Source organism: Lampetra planeri, chromosome 4 (assembly GCF_965212315.1).
Source record: "Lampetra planeri chromosome 4, kcLamPlan1.2.h2, whole genome shotgun sequence".
Lineage (NCBI taxonomy): Eukaryota > Metazoa > Chordata > Hyperoartia > Petromyzontiformes > Petromyzontidae > Lampetra > Lampetra planeri.
Window position 1 is genome coordinate 7,541,635 of NC_136110.1, and position 16,995 is coordinate 7,558,629.

The 16,995-nt window shown below is 45.5% G+C and overlaps 1 protein-coding gene across 2 annotated transcripts in view; it reads right to left on the bottom strand.

Moving 5' to 3' along the window:
* Positions 1-16,995, bottom strand: part of LOC144717644 (exocyst complex component 6B-like) — a 151,711-nt gene that overhangs the window by 50,458 nt on the left and 84,258 nt on the right. For both annotated transcript variants that reach the window (XR_013585129.1, XM_078593168.1), the window contains exons 18-19: positions 16,591-16,770; positions 2,431-2,572 (exon numbers count right to left, since the gene is read on the bottom strand). Coding sequence is in view for 1 of the 2 variants with exons in the window: in XM_078593168.1 (XP_078449294.1) it covers positions 2,431-2,572; positions 16,591-16,770 (322 nt within the window). In the remaining variant the exon portion in view is untranslated. The remainder of the gene's footprint in view (positions 1-2,430; positions 2,573-16,590; positions 16,771-16,995) is intronic.

The following is a 16,995-nucleotide window of genomic DNA, read 5'->3' on the forward strand; positions in this document are numbered from 1 at the left end:
GTTTTGCTGCCATCCTGTGCACATGGGTGGACGTGATTGTGCGAAATCACACGTCCCTTTCTCAACAAGAACCTGCTTGGATCGTTATCATCACATAAAAAAATTTGAGCCAGATTATAAACACTTCAATGTAGGTTAAAGTTGTATCAAAAATACAACTTTAATAGCTACTCATGTGGTTTATTGTAAAGTCATCAAAGCCTTTTGCTTATCTTAACAGGCAAAATTATGCTTTTTAAATTACAGACATCCTCTAACCCACGTGTTCTTCTTTGGAACTGTAATTCCATATTGACTCTTCACCCTTTCCCGTTCATAATGACGTGCATGTACGTCATCAGTTTTATTTCCCATTCCATTCCGATGACGTACACGAATGTATACGTGTACGTCATTGAAAGAAAAATAAAAATAACTTTATCGGTAACGAGGCTACCACAAAGCCATGCGGGAGGGCGTGTGGCACAGTTTGGGACCAGCTATCATCAGTGTGGTCGTGTCGCTACAGTTCTCTGCGGTGAGTGGAATGTCTTTAAAAACGACGCTATGCCTCTAGAAATAAATTGAACGCTAACCGCTTGCGCGTCCCGAGATTCAGCGTTGAAGGGGACCCACCCTGTCACTTGCAGTCATGTCAGAACGAGAAAGGGTTAAATAAAGTAAATGGGCTTGGGGGCAGGTAGGCAGGACCCACGCTGCAAAAAGGGACGCTGACCGGCGGTTGGAAAAAACGACGTAGTGGCAGCCAAAGGAGGAAACACACCCGACAGCACACCTGTCACGGAGACGGAGTGATTAAATCAAGCTCATCCGCCGGATGGATTGTTGCAACGCAGGACCGCGAGAGATGGCGACGGCTTTGGAGAGGCCATTCATCCAGCTGCGGATTGATCACGGAACGCCTGACGAGGGACGGTGTCTTACGCCGCTACGAATGTTCGCGTAGCTATTAACGACGTCGAGGCAGCACGTGTCCTCGCACCGTGTTGAAGGAGTTTCCGTGGCAACCGGCGGATACACAAACTGATCTTGAACAATCGCATCCCTCTTTTCGCGAGTGACAAGAGCTGCACGTTATTACACAAGCGGAAGAACGGAAAAGGGAGAGAGGGGGGGCCCTTTCACATCAAACGCTCTCATTTTTTTCTCTTTTAACCATTTTTGTAAAAATTCCTTCAGACCCACGCCGCAAAGCGTAATCAGATATTCTGAGTGAAAGGCTGGTCTCCATTGGCCATGTCTTGTTTCCTCTAATCACCGCCAGCTTGCACCACGTGCAACCGGGCAGCTCAATGCATTCTCTAACTGTAATAATCATTAACGTCTATTTCGGCGTTCACAACAAAGACCTGCTCGTATAGCCTAAACAAGACTTTTGGGGCAAGTGCTGTTCTTGAGCACCTACGAAGGCCGGCACGGCACATGAGGAGTTTGGTAGCCAGCACTACGCCCAGCCACCACCTTTGTATCCCCAGTGGCAATGTTTACACACCATACCAGGTACTCATTTGAGGCCGAGTTAATCTAGGGGAGGCCCAGGCCCAGTTCAGATAATCATCACTGCTCATTGGTGGCCGTGAGCGGGAATCGAACTCGAGTAACTGGGTTCGTAGAGTAGCGCGCTAACCACTGCTCCATTTGGAGCGGTTCAATTAGTTCAGATTACACTCATTTTTGGCCTTTGATCTATAAGGGGAATGTGCAAAGTTACTTTTTTGGAACCAGATTTTTTTTTTAAATCCACCGTGATACCCTCAAAGCATTTCAACTTTTCCATTCCGTATCAAAATGTAACTTAATAAAGTGGTGGAAAATACATCGGTTGCTCGTTCATAAATTGAAGACTTTAAAAAAGTATAGCTGCAAAAATCAAACAGGTTTTGTACTGATGAATAAACCAGACTACAATGCTGCCTTAAAAGTTCAAACGTACCATTTCATTTCTACTCTTTTCCTTTTAAACTCAATAAATGTCACCGACTCCCTTACGTAGATAGCACATCATGTGCTTTGCAAAAGGCCCAAAATAAAAGTAAGTCCAAGAAGGGCCATTGTCCGAAACGTAGCCTGCAATATATTTCTCCTTCTAAGGACACAGGGTTGTTAACGAAAATGTGTCGAATTTTTGCACCATTGCCGATGGATGCAGCATCACCAAATATTTTTTAAACGATTAGTTAAGCAACGCCATGTATAGGGCACATACACATTCCCTCTGCGTTCACACTTAACCTGCGCCGTCGACAGGTAGCTATCCCCCCCCACTCCGTGTTCCCCAGCATTACCCCGCGTTACCCAGCATTCCCCCACGTTAACGCGCGTTTCCCTGCATTACCCAGCATTCCCCCACATCATCCTGCGTTACCCAGCGCTGTCATCACCACAACCGCTCGCCCCGTGCCTCCCGAACGTCGCCCGGCGCCCACTCACGTTCGCACTGGACCAGGTCGAGGTTGAACTGCTGGATCGCCCCCATGGTCACTTGCTTCACCTCCACGTCCAGGATTTGCTGCAGGAGCCTCGACGCCAGGTGCTTGCTCGCGGACATGCAGGCGGTCTGAGCCACCTTGCCCTGAGGAGAAACGCGACCAGATACACGCACACGCGTCGGTCGCGATCGTGTAAACACGGGGCGCGTACGTACAACGGACGCATCGTTTAATCAACATTTTGACATTAGCGATACACGCGTCATCTAGTTCGCGCGCACGTGTGCGAGGGAGAACCGATCGTTTACGATTTACGTAAATAACGTGTAAAAATGATAACAACAGCCGACGGATCTGTACGACTGATACGAGGTGGGGGGGAAGTTAAAATGGTCACACAAACGAGACAGTAACAAACAAGACGACAAATGATCGATTATTGAAACAAATCCCGACGGTGAATTGTGATGATTGCGGGTAATCCACTTTGAGCGATTCGCTCATTGCAACGCCCAGCAGAAACCCGCAATGAGCAGGCATCACCAGAGGACCACTGCTGCTTGCACGAGTCCTGGATGTGCATTTCAATTTAAAGGTTTTAAAAAAGTTTTATTTCATATGTATTGTCACCCCACTCAAGGGGGGTATAAAACTATAGTCACAAACAAATTCAGAGATTAAATCAGATAAAATACACTTAAGGGAAAGCGACGAGGAAGGAGTGAGTCTTGAATAAAATTTGAATTTAAGGAACGCATAATGCATCACCTCATACATGCATACATATGCATGCATACAAACAATACGTTAGAGACCTATGGGTGAAGGCCTCACCATGCCAGGTCAGTCATTAGTGGTTTGACCACACATCACCATGACAGGTCGGACCGGGTTGGTAGTTGGGGTTCCAAGACCAGCTCAGATTTCACTTTACACTGATGTCAGCCGTGACCGGGTATCAAACTAAGGTGGTCGGGTTAGATGGGCAGCGTGCTAACCACTGTGCCAATGCTCCCATCCTATGTATGCAAACAAAAAATATGAATCATCAACAGAGTGACTTTTGTTTTTAAATCTACAAAGCAACAAAACAATAATCTAAAGAATGCTTAGTTCAAAGGAAGGCCAACTAATGGCAAACAAAAACGGTAATCTAAATAAACAGGACATTTATTTATAATCGACGTACATTAATTACAGGGTAATTTCATTACGTACACTGGCACATTTCTGTACGTGATTAGTTCTGGCATAATTGAGAATTACTGAGGTGGGTGCTGCCGTGGCGAGATGTTAACTACCTCTCTCCTGGTATGTCGGAGGTTGTGGGTTTGATCCAGACCTGTATATTTGGAGTTAGCATGGTCTCCCCGTGGTCGTGTGAATTTTTATCTGGGTTCTCAAGTTTTTCCCTCCACATTTAGAAACGCGCGTTTAGAGTATTTGGCTGCTACAGATTTCCACATGATAAGCCACTGTTGAATTATCATATGTGGCCAGGTTGCTTGTGAAAAAGAGATATATAGCGCAGAGGGCCTTAACTAGTAAAATCTAAATGTATAATAGAATAGGTATTAACGCGCAGGCCTTGCAAGCTACCACTTAAGTGCACGCAGAGGCTCATGGAACCGCACCCAGCATGAAGTCACTGAGGGTAAGCAGAGGGGGGCATGGGCTAGGGCTAAATAAGTTTACATTGAATGTCCATAACAGGGAGGACCAAAGGTCATGTTATATAGACGCTGCCAACAACTGCAACCAGATTCAGGTGTGCGTTCCAGCCAATTAAACCGATTGTTGGTCAGGATTATTTATTTATCTGAAGTTTTAGTTGTCAACATTATCGTAATGGTCATCATCCTTAACCAACTGAATGGCCACAATCGCAATTTAGTACATTTTTATTTGAGCCAGGAAGTATCCCTCCCATGAGAGTAGAAGGCAGTCAGCTACATCGAGAGACGAAGATGATACAATCGAGAATACAGTGAGCAGATTTTTTTCAGTTTTAGCCCAGACATGGGTGAGCAATCGATAACGTTTTGCCAAAATATCCAGGGATGTTTAGAATTTTCACCACCAATTGGGGGATCGAAACCGGTTCTCCCCTCCTCCCCCCTTCATTCACCTACACTGGCCAAAGTGGTAAAGTTTGGTAAAAAAAAAAAGAATGCCATGACTGACATTGCGTGCAGAGGCCTTCATCCAATGGTGGACTAAGAATGGCTGGAATGTATCTATCTACCTGTCTAAAAAATTAAGAAATGTGTGAGCTCTTATCTCTTACATCTTCTAACAGTGCTGCTCATTGCTGGCCGCTGGGAGATTTGGGCCTTGGGGCTTACGCTCAACCAGCTAATAAAAAAAAGATTAACACACACAGTACATGTGATTTCATTTTATGTGCGTGTAACAAAGAAGGGCCTGAATCATTGCCAAGAATACATGTATTGTTCCTTTTAAGGCCACGGTATTTTTGCCGAACGCAGAGAGCTGCTTATTTATTTGTCTGTTCAGGCGATCTCATGCAGCGCGGGCGAGATGGAACACGCGAAACCGTGGCACCCGTCCGGCTCCGCGTCCCACGCCGGAGGACGGCGGCGCCACAGCGGTACGGGGGGACGCCGAGCGGTGCCCGCCGGGGGGGCTCGCTGTGGCCGCCAACGCCTCCGCGAAGCACGCGGGGATCGGGGAGCCGAACGTGCGCTTCATCAGAACGGCGTGGGCGCCGATCGCACGGAGGGCCCCTCGCGAACGCGCGCCAGGCGCTCGCGCGCTGACGACGCGAGAGATGAAAGCGCGAGTGCACAAATATTGAGGTGTCATCTACCGTGGAGCAGCAGTAATCTCTTTGGAGAATCGTATAATGAGAAGAAAAAGTATTTTAAACATGGGAAGGTGTCGTAACTCTTGCTCTGCAATGCAAGTTTGGATCACCATCGAACAAAGATGGTCATTGCATGGCGCAATTTCAGATGCGCTTCTGCGGCCGTCTGCAATGCCCTTCCTTCCGATATTAGGAAGCCACTGCAGTAATGCACTTTCAAATCTCTATTGAAAACTCATTTCTTTTTAACTGCTTTTTGTGTTTAACTTGTTGTCCTTCCCCTGCACCTCCGATTATCACGGTTGGCTACGTACGGTGCAAAATAAAGTTCAACATCCATGCATACAAGTTAATGAGATTGTGAGAGCACTAAGTTGACGGCGTGGATACATTACGAGCAATACCCACAATGCCTTTTACACCGGGGTGCAGCGGTGGCGCAGAGATTAGCGCACTGTGCCACGAACCCAGCGACCTGCGTTCCTTGCGACGCTTTACATAAATGGAGAGCGATATTTAAACCAGTCCTGGGCTTTCCCGTTCCCCAAACCAGCACTGACAAGCATGGTCAAGTATGATCAAACTCCCATGGCGGACACAACGTGGGGAGACCTTCATCCAGAAGTAGGTTGACAAAGGGCTGGAATCGTCAAAATAAAAAAAACCCCACATTGTCACTGTGGATCCTAAGAGACGAACCACAACCCCTGAATAGAAGACTGGGTGCTTCAGCCAAACAGAACGTGCCACCACACATTAATACAAACGTATTTGAGGGAAACAGACAGGTCCATGTGTGGGCACTAGAAAAAGGATTTCTCCCGATGATTTGTGAACTTTTCAAACGCAGTTTCAAACTGTCCCCCGCAGAGTGTCCACAAAGAAGAATGGGCGCGCCTCGGCGGCAACGGCGATTTATCAACTTGGAGCGATTGTGCGCGAGACGTTTCTTAACTTGAAAGCTCGGGCTCAAATTAACCATGAAAACGGGAGCTTTCAATGGCCGCGCTGAGCGAGTCCGGCACGGCTGTCGGAGCAAAGGCGGCTTTATTCTTTAATGTTGAGAAATTACTTTATCATTCACGTAATGGCTTGTACCGACATCATAGACTCCCTTCTTTCCGCATTCAAAGCGACCGTGCCATAAACACTGTTTAACGGCACATTAAAATCTCACACTTGCGCCAATGTCGTATAAAATGCCACAGAGGCCAGTGTCATTTCCATGAACTCCTTAAATGTGGATTCTGTTTAGCGGTAGAGATAAAAATAAGCTTCGTGACCAACTTATATGTCACAATCGTCATCGGCAATTGCTTAATTAATAGAAGCTCGCTTGAAAAGCACAGGACTTATTTACACACTTCTTTAAAAAACGGGCAAACTGCAAGCAAAGGTGTAAAACTTTTCCGTGACAAGACACCAAACGGCGACTTACCTGGTGGGACATTTAACCTGTGAGGTGCTACGCTAAGCAAACAAACACCGAGAAAAGGAACGCGAGCAGAAATGCGGCATGGAGAGAAAATTCCAACAGCATGCCAGAATAAATCACGGTCCAAGGCGCACAGATCACGCGCACAGCATCCACAGGTGCTCTTTGCAAAGTAAGGAAACCTGCTCAGTAACAGTCAGAAGAGAGTTCAAAGGGCAGCAGACAGACACATACACACACACACATTCCATGGGGCCAGAATCTCGGTGTCCCCGAAAGAAAGGTGGTGCGTGATGCGATGAAGACAGAAATTACTAAATGACCTCACGCTCCGCCATTCCTATCACTGGTGACAATTTTCAGAATGATTGTCGTGATGGTGCATTTGTCGGTAGCATCAGACACTTGAACTCATTACCATTATATATTTGTAAAAATATGATAAATGGTTATATTTTAAAGTTGTTCAATGTAATGGAAGATTAAACAAAGTATGAATCATTATTTCTTCTAATTACCCAAGCACTAATAAAGCACCTATGCAGCAACACACATGTCCATACTGATACCAAATACCAGGGATGTAAGAATTCATTAAATTCATGACTCTACGGTGTGATTTAACAAATTGTAACGGATTCTGTGCAACGGATTAAGAACCAAGTCCTTTTGGTCTCGTTTTAAACCGCCTCTATTATATTATGTCCTATTTGTCCTGTCTTGCTTATAGATTATGAGCACCCAAAATGTAACATCAGCATTGTGTACAATTTCAATCAATAACAAAAAGCAGCTGCATGTATTATGAAGCGAGGCACTGATTTATAATTGACGTTTAAAAAATCATTACATTCCATCAAAGAAAAGTGTTTGCAAATTGAAGACTAATGATATACACTGCTGAATGCTTTGTGCTGTGTGTTGTGTGCGATTAGCGAGCTCTGTAACAGTGATGACACATTGTGTATTTGTGGCCTATGCTGTTAGAATTGCTGCACGATGTGTGCCGCTGATGTTTTGTGAAATGCGATAATGTGCTAGAGTGGAGTGGTGGGTGCAATGGTCCGTGCGCTATCATGCAAACTCTGCTACTCGACTATAGATCAATTCGCTTGGAAATATTACATTATTTTAAGAAACAGCTTTTACTGGGCATATTACAGTCGACAATTCTACAGTATTTGTATGAAAATCATGATTTACAACAAACTAAATTTACAACCAAGAACTACTGCAGCGGTCTGGTTAGCGCCCTGTGCTCTGCACTTGGTAACCAATTCCCAGCCAAGGCTAATATCGGTGGTAAGTGACATCTGAACTGGTCAAGACCTCCCCCCCCCCCCCCCGATTCAGCAACCATGCACTGGACTAGCGTGGGGAAATATGCCGAAACAACCTCAACAACCAACATGGCTAAACACATTTATTATGGAAGCCAAACCAGACATGGGCATTGCACTTGCCAAAACAAACGGATTCATATTCACACGAGGTGTGGAACAATTCACGCCCCCCTCCCCCCATACCCTGATGACAGTGCAATTCACAGTTGCTATTCAATTCAGGAATCAACACTTGCGTCAACACAACAGTGAACGGTGCTGCCTCCAGTGACTGCAGGGGTGACGTGAACAAATTAGTATGACAAACACGACTCTATAAAACAAAAATCCATTCGTACACGCACACCATTCGATAAATCAGCACGAGTTTCATAATCAATATTTAGAGAGATAAACCAACGCACCGTTCCACCCCTAATTTCACCCAATAACTTAACACGCAACGTACCTTGACTAAAATTAACGTGCAAAGGTAAATGAAAATGGACAGTGTAATAGTGCGAGTGCACCGCGCGACACGGTGAAACCGTTGGATTTTGTTGGCGCTCGTCAGCATTTTGTGAGCGCCCGTTAGCATCTTGTTAGCAGCGAGGACTCCGTTTGCGCGTCCCGCAGACGCGAACCGGCGTTGGGTTATCGATAAGCTGCTAACGAGGAGCGCTTTGTGCTCCTTAGGCCAGTTGTTTCCATTCACGTGGCCGCTGGGCCCAGTGCCGGGTGAGTGACCCCGGCGCTCCGAGGTGGCTGGTGTTTTTCTTGTCGGGTGACGGACGAGCCCCGTAACGGTTTAATCACGCCGGGCCGCGGTGCGGTACCACGGATAGCGGGGCTGACAAGGGCGCTATGCCGCCCGTCTAAATCGGCAGCGGTTTTATACGACGGAATAAGGTTAGGGATGATAAAATGTCCGAATATACAACTGCACAATGAAAAGAAGAAGAGGCTTTACACTTACTGGCAATAGCACGACGGGCGTTAAGATGTTCAAACACCAATTAGACATCTTCTTGGTTCTTTCGGTAAAGTCACGTAGAAGGGAAGTAATAAAATAATAAAAATAAAACATAATAAAATAATTCCCACGACGTTTCGGCTACAACGCAAGCAGCCGTCTTCAGGTGAAGAATGAGACACTGCCAAGCTTGGAGCTTATATATAAGACACCTATTGCAAGGCATCGAGTTGGTATTAACATGTGGTAAACCATGAAAACAAACATGCTCTGCTAATAGATCCATTGTCTTTGAAACTGATGGTCCACACCAGGTGGCTGGGTTACAAAGCAGTGGGCAAGACAACACAGAATTTAAGATACTGAACCTTTGTTTTACAGCTTCAGTTTTTAGCTTCGCGATGTTTTTGTTATTATTGAGGTCGTTTGTAACCAAGTGGTATCTCACAAATAAACCCATTCCTGAATTCTGCCGATTCCTGAATTGTGCTGGAATGCCGATTTTCTGCCAAATTTCTATGCAAATATCTGCCGGATGTTGACATCACAACATCCCACATTCTGTCGACTTGCTGGTGACAGATGCACCATTATCAAAGTAGAAACGTTAAACTTTTCTTCATTAGCAACCCTTCCATGTATTATTATACTCAATAAAGAGTTGAGCTTCCTCCGAGCACATTTTAAAATAGAGGCATGCGTGGTTTTCACTTAAACATCAACCAGCACCCACCCACCTCTCCTTATATATTCCCAACAATGCCCCCCCCCCCTTTCATCCCCGCCCCCCACCCCCCGCAAAGGCAATTCAATGGTTTTCATTAGTTCCTAACGCACCGTGCTGTGCGAACTGCATCACACGTCTTTGTCACTATCTCGATAGAGTAGCTAAGTTTGGATCTCTAAGTCCTATCCATTTACACGTCATTCTTGCACATTTTCTCGAGCGTGTGAAGTTCAGACACAAAAACAAATAGAAATAGGTTTAGAGAAAAATAAAGAATCGTTTCACAAGGGCAATTTAACGTCTGGCTATGCTGCAGGATATTTTTTTTATGTTCCATTTGATTGAGAGGCTGCATTTTGGACTATAGGGTGAAATATATGCATACGTGTGTTTAGATGTCCTCTTGCAAACAATCTCTTGCTCGTAAATGTCAATGAATTCCAGTGCGAAATATTTGTCGTGCCCTTATATTTACATCTAACCCCTTTGTACCAACAGCTTTGTGTGAGCGTGAATGTGTGATGTGAGTCAAATCATGCCAGCCAAACAGGTGTACAATGAACTGACATGTAAAGACTCGGAAACAATTTATATTTGTGATGCTTATAGCATTTTATAGTAGGTCTATGCATCTATATGTAAATTATATCTGTGCGTGCGTATATATAAAGGAATATGAATACGAAATAATACAATGTTGATGCACAATTGTATACAGGCATCACGCCTAGAACTGGGTGATTCACTTCTTAGAATCTGATATTAAATGGCATTGATTCGTGTTTGTGAACCCTTTTTTATTTCTCCAGAGAGTGCTGTGTTTTTTCTCTGATTTTTGTGTTTGCTGCCTTTCCGCCTTACGTTTGTTTCGGTGACCCGGGTCAACTTTGCAAATTAGACTAAATCCTCGTCCCTTGAATTCCCAGCTGTTTCAACAAAAATAAACTTGAACTTGAATATAAGTTCCTAGCGGAATCGTGGCCGCCAAAGCGTAAGAAGCTAGAGGGGGCCTCCACGGGGGCCTCATTTGCCTCGTTGAATACCGCCGATGACTCAGTAATATGTTTTCCATGACGACTCGGGTCAATACCAGCCGGCCGGTTAATCACAATCGCCGTTGGAAACCCCTGGCCAATGCCTGGTGTGCAGAATTGGCCTCGATTCCATCCCGACTCCGGATGCTGCTACAAATGTCCTAATGATAAGCCACTTTGTTGAGCAATCATTTGTGGCCAGGTCGCTTCTGAAAATAAAGTTAATACCTCAGTGGGCTTTTCCTGAAAGGATGGGGATGGTTTAGTTTTATTTGTATGTGTTTGGGTGTTTTGTTTACCGTTCTTGTGCCTTGCACTCTCAAGTTTTTGTATTGTTTGTTGTTGTAACGTTCTAACCTGCCCCTACTGTACATCTGTGAAAAATAGCTTCATAGCTAATCGGATTCCTCCGGAATGAATAAATATTCTGATTCTGTTTGGGCAAGACGGTAGGGCCTGGGGGGCCTACACCCCCTCGTGGAGGATGGTCCAGTCATGGTACCGACTCAAGCCAAAGGCACAGCCAGGACACATCGAGCCTTCCACGGCAGGAATATCCCTGGGAATCATCCCTTGCAGAATTACAATGCCTGCAGGAATTACCCAGGGTGCAATCATCGGAATTGAATACGATTCCTGCAAGATTCATTCAGCTCTAATCGTGATCGTACATCACTCCTTAAGACAATGCCAGGACACTGCAAGCAGCATTCGTCGACACCCATGGTCTATCCATGGCTGATGGCGGTAACGTGGGCCAGCGGTGAACACACTCACCGCTTGCTGTAGAGGTTCACGTTTAGACTCCAGCGGCCACTCTGATGATGATGGCTGCGGCTTCAATAACCATAATATCAAGCGCTGGCTACGTCACAGCGGACGTTAACGATCCCCTGATGTCATTCGCGTGAGCAGGCCATTGTTTGGACGGCATCAGGGACCAAATTTGCAACATTCAAAAAATTTGCGCGCTCAATTGGGATTACACACAGCAGCAATCAGCCACCCTATTGGCACACTGATGCCTCAGGTCACTTGCAGATGAGACTATCCTGGTCTCTTGGGTGTTCACGTGGTTAAACAAAATCAACTTTAAACTGTCCACTGGTGAACGGAGGCTCTCCCAAATTGCCATTACCACCTCTCACAGTCTTCAGTCCATCTCGCTCTTGTACTGGAGCTGCTTTCATTTGCTCCATCTCCACGGTGGATGTGCCTCTCAGGTGTGTTTCCCTCCTTTGGCTAAAGCTGTGGACCGTTGGTCTTGTTTCTCCTTTGAATGTGTGACCTGGCAAAATACTCACGAAAGCTCTAATTATCCGACAGGCTTTGCGGAGCTTAGCAGAACATGTGCCTTCGAGGCAGTGTCACCCTTTCCCTACAGCTGCAATGGCTCTGGGGGTAAGTCAACAGAGCTTAGTGAGTGCATGTTACATGTGGGTTCAATATGAACCCTGTTGTCAAATTCATGATAGCTGTTAAATAAATTGACAATTTATAAAAAAAAAGACCATTCCAACGATACAAAACATTGCTAAATGTGTGTGTGTGTGCTGTTTTTACGATCGCTGTTAAATTTTGGGCACAGACGTGGATGAAGAGAAAAGGAAGTTGTAATTCACATATTTTTACAGCAAAATTGGGATAAAGTTATTATTTTATATAAAATATTAAATAAATGCAGCCCTTTTCCACTGCCCTGCTGAATGAAGGCCTCATTCATGTCATGTATGGAAGTTGTGCTTGACCATACGTCAATGAGGGTTGGTGAAAAAGGCTGGTTCCGATATCACTTGCCACTCATGATATGCATCCGAGATGCCGCCAGCCGAACAGGCGCTCTGTCAAACATCAAATCAGCACCGTACGCGACCGCTAAACTGGCAGCTGCGCAAACACGGACCAACGACCGACGTACCAACGAAAGCACGTTGCGGGTAAAACGATGCACAGTAGGACGCAACTAAAGGTTGGGAGGTGGAGGAGGAGGAGGACGAAGACGAGGAGGAGGAAGGAGACGAAGACGACGAAGTGAGGAGGGAGAAAAGAAAAAACACTGAGAGGTCAAACGACCTCAGCAACTAACACCGGGCCCCAGGACCAGGCTTCCGTCTCTGGCAGGTTGGCAGCTCCTGACCACAGGTCGGCTCCCCCGGCCTGTCAATCAGCAGGCTCTGCGGGTCACGGGTCGTGCAGGATAACCAGGGCTAATTTACTTCCCACACTGGGGAAGGCGGCCGCTGAGTGACAGCCTTTCAGAGGTAATTACGGTACGGGGCCTCTAAGCATTACCTTGCATGCGCGCTGCAGGGTCGCCAACGGGCAACTCATGCCGTCGCGGGTGCCTTCATTGTGCCAACGCGTTCGCAACGGGGCATACCTGGAGCAGAAAACCCTTAGAACCTCTTTCTGATTGAGGGCCAAGTAACCAGCGTGTAAACTTCTAACCGAATGTCTTTCAGCTTCCCGGTATGCTGGAGTATAGGCACGTGCTTAGGCGCTATGGCCATAGCGAGAGGCATACTGGATGTGCAACGCCATGTGCTGAAATAACCATCCAGGTCACGGATCAGCACATACTCGGCTGAAGTCAAGTCCTGGATAAATAAGTTCTTCAAATACCTTTGGTGGACCCTCATTCACAGACACCTTGGCGTTATCCAATAAGAGGAGAAAAAAAATCAGGGATGAACGAAAGGCCTCTCCAAACTGCCACCACTACCTAAGGTCCTGTACAGATGTAATGCACGAGCCCGATAAGATTATTATTATCTCCCAATTTGGGAGTGAGTCATTTGTGTTCTATGTCTTTGCTGCATGTCCATCACCAGTCTCGTTATTAAATACATACACACACACAGGTGGCTGTGTTATCAATATAGTGTATTAAGCATATTGTTATGGTATCACAACAGCGTTAAGTACCTGTCAGTGCTGCACATTTATACAACGAAGACACCTGGTCCTGAAAGGGCCGAGTTCAACTGTGAAATGCAAATGTGTCCGCTGAGCTAAGAATTAGGGAATGCTTATCGAGTGCACAAAAGGTGAAAAACAACACCAACTTCTTCTAACTTGCCTCCTCGAACATCGTAACATGTGCGTACTATCAGAAACACCAAACAAACGCAGCGATGCATTTTGAGATTTTAAGATAGATTCAAAGCATTTAAAAATAAATTCCCATAACGTTGCATCCATACAGATTCCAAAAAAGGATTAATTACATTCAAATATATCCATAGTCACACGTATACCTTTAAAGAAGTATGGAGTATGTATGTTGAACTTCTTTCACATGCTAATTGGAGGTGCTAATAAGATGAACCTCATGAACATTATGATCGCACAATAACGCCATGAACATTAGAATTCATCACCAGGCACGATTTAAACAGGACCCTGCGGGGTGGGCTGGTAGGAACGAATAACCAAATAATATAAACATAATGTATTATTACACTTGTTAAGCCAGGAAAGCCCCACTGAGTCAAAAGGTTTTTGTAGGGTCCTGCCAAGTGTTTGCAGTAGGGGTCGATGTTGATACACGGACGGACGGACGGACGGACGATATAATCTATTGGTGGTCTGGTCCACTTCGTTCCTACCAGTATAACTTTAGCGGCTAAATGCCTCTCCCCAAGCTGTCGCCAACTTCAATCACGGTCTTGCGAAGTAAAAATCCATCGCCCGCGTACAGAACAGCTGATTTCAACGGCCCATCTATGCGGTGGACGACCGTGTTGGGCGCATTCCGTCCTTTGGCTGCAACTCCATCAGTAGCCTCGACCCCCGGCCACCATCCCTTCAAGCGACGTGTCCTGCCCAAGCCCACTGATGTACTTATGTAAATTTGTACTTTTTACTTAATTTATATTTCTTTATTTACATTTACTTGTTTACCCTTTCTCTTCGCTTAAGGCCACAACAAGCCCACGCCATGGCGGATGGTCTTTAGCAGCATTCTCTCTATTTTTCACTCTTGTTTTTGTATTTTTTGTTGTTGTAACGTGCTGACCCCGTGCCACTACTGGACGTCTCTGAAAAAGAGCTTCATAGCTCATTGGATTCCTCCTCCAAATAAAAATTTCGATTTAAAGCTTTCGTGACTGCAGGGATTCATCTTCTTGGTTCTTTCGGTAAAGTCACGTAGAAGGGAAATAATAAAATAATAAAACAGAATAAAATAATTCTCACGACGTTTCGGCCACAACGCAAGCAGCCGTCCTCAGGTGAAGAACATGTCTGTCGGAAAGACAGCATCTGAATGACGCGTCTGAATGACGCTGTCTTTCCAACAGACGTTCTTCACCTGAGGACGGCTGCTTGCGTTGTGGCCGAAACGTCGTGCTAATTATTTTATTCTGTTTTATTTTATTTATTTTATTATTTCCCTTCTACGTGACTTTACCGAAAGAACCAAGAAGACAAATAAATATTATTTTTTACTCTGCCCGCAAATCTGGATTTCTTTTTAATCCACATTTATCATGAATTTCGTTTCGCGAAAAATTCCAGGGTGCAAGGGAGCCCTTAGTAGTTGAAATTCCATATTCCTGTGGCAGGGACCAGAATCTCCATGGGATGATCACTGGTGGAGGTGAACATGCGGCACGAGCCTTGGTCGATTTTATCACCCTCGAAAAAAAAGCTTTTTCGCTCAATAGACCCTAACCTCTGTCAACAAAACCGAAGTCTTCATATGGTGGAATATGCCACACACAGGAATCTCATTAATATTCTTGATGGATTGCACGCACCTCTGGGCTTACACGGAATAACCAGGCACACTCATCAATATTAATGAGCGCACGGCCAGAGAACCGGCAGGTAATGTCTGGTGGCAGTAGCGATGTCTTGTGCCACCCTTAAATGTTGCTACGCCCGTAGACCCTCCCTCGCATAAACAATGCAAGTGAACGTTGAGACTCGTTTCATGACCCGTAGAGATATCAACATTAGGGAGGTTACGATTCACCATTGCCCTCTCATTACCCAGCTATTTCACGAATCAATTCATTTTATCTTGATTTTATCATCTCATTTGAATACTCAAAAATGTTCCATATCACTCGAGTAATAATCGCTTGGCATTAGCGGAATACAAAAATTACTACAAAAGATTTAGACACCAAGGCGGGACTGGCCACAGCGGACCGAGCGCTCTGTGGGGAGGAACAATCTCGAAAAACTACTCACTTCTAAATCTTTTGTAGTAATTTTTGTATTACTTTCGTATAAATACATTTCAATTTTGATTCATATGTTGTTTTTAACTGACTTTATGTGAACGAAAAGACACAAATTCGCCCGTTTTCTCATTGAAAATAGATACATTTAAAAATATCACTGTCCTGGTCACAAAAGCAAAGTTTGTGGGGAATAATATCCATTTTCTATGCTTTTTAGGCATAAGCAATTACGGAATAACACTTATTACCCAGGAACAAAAATTGTGTTCCATAGTGTAATAAAAGGCTTAAGAATCAATATTGATCATTTGTACGGCGAATCGTTGCAATGACAGAAAATGTATTAAAATGAAATGATGCGCTATTTCTCGGGAACTTTGGTAGTGGCAAGAAGCAGCGTCTAGCTTTCGTTCCAGATCACCTGAATAAGCCGTCGAGTTGTGGAGCCCATCAAGAAGCTGTTCGGGTGGCGAGTCATCGCAACGACCAATCACTGACGAGCGGAGTCCCACGCAACCGGCAAAACCAAGGCGGACGGAACTCCACGCGTACGTACGTGCGACCGAACGAACGTGCCAGGCATTTCCCCACGAAACGAAACTAATAAAGGAACAAACAGGTTGGGATGGAGGAGGAGGGGGGGCTACTCACAGGCAGGTGCGTGAAGACGGCGAAGGTGCTCCTCAGGAAGTTGATGAGGTCCATGAGGTAGTCGCTGGCGTGCCCGTTGGGCTCAGGCAGCATCCAGTCGTAGTCGGCGAGCTGCAGGAACTCGTCGATTTTCTGGTGCAGCTTCGTGTAGATCTCCTCCTCCGCCGTGTGCCGGGCATCCTGCACGACACGACAAGCCACGGGCCTCCCCGAGTCATCGACGAGCAGACGGGGGGGGGCGGGGGGGGGACAAGACCGCAGCAACTACCCCCGGCAGTGCATCTCATCCGCATCGGATAAAACAAATACGGTTAAATCTCTCAAAGCCTGAATTAGGTGTAAGTCACAGAAGATGCACACACACACACAAAAGGAACATTGTTAGCCACACTAATTAAGCTTCGC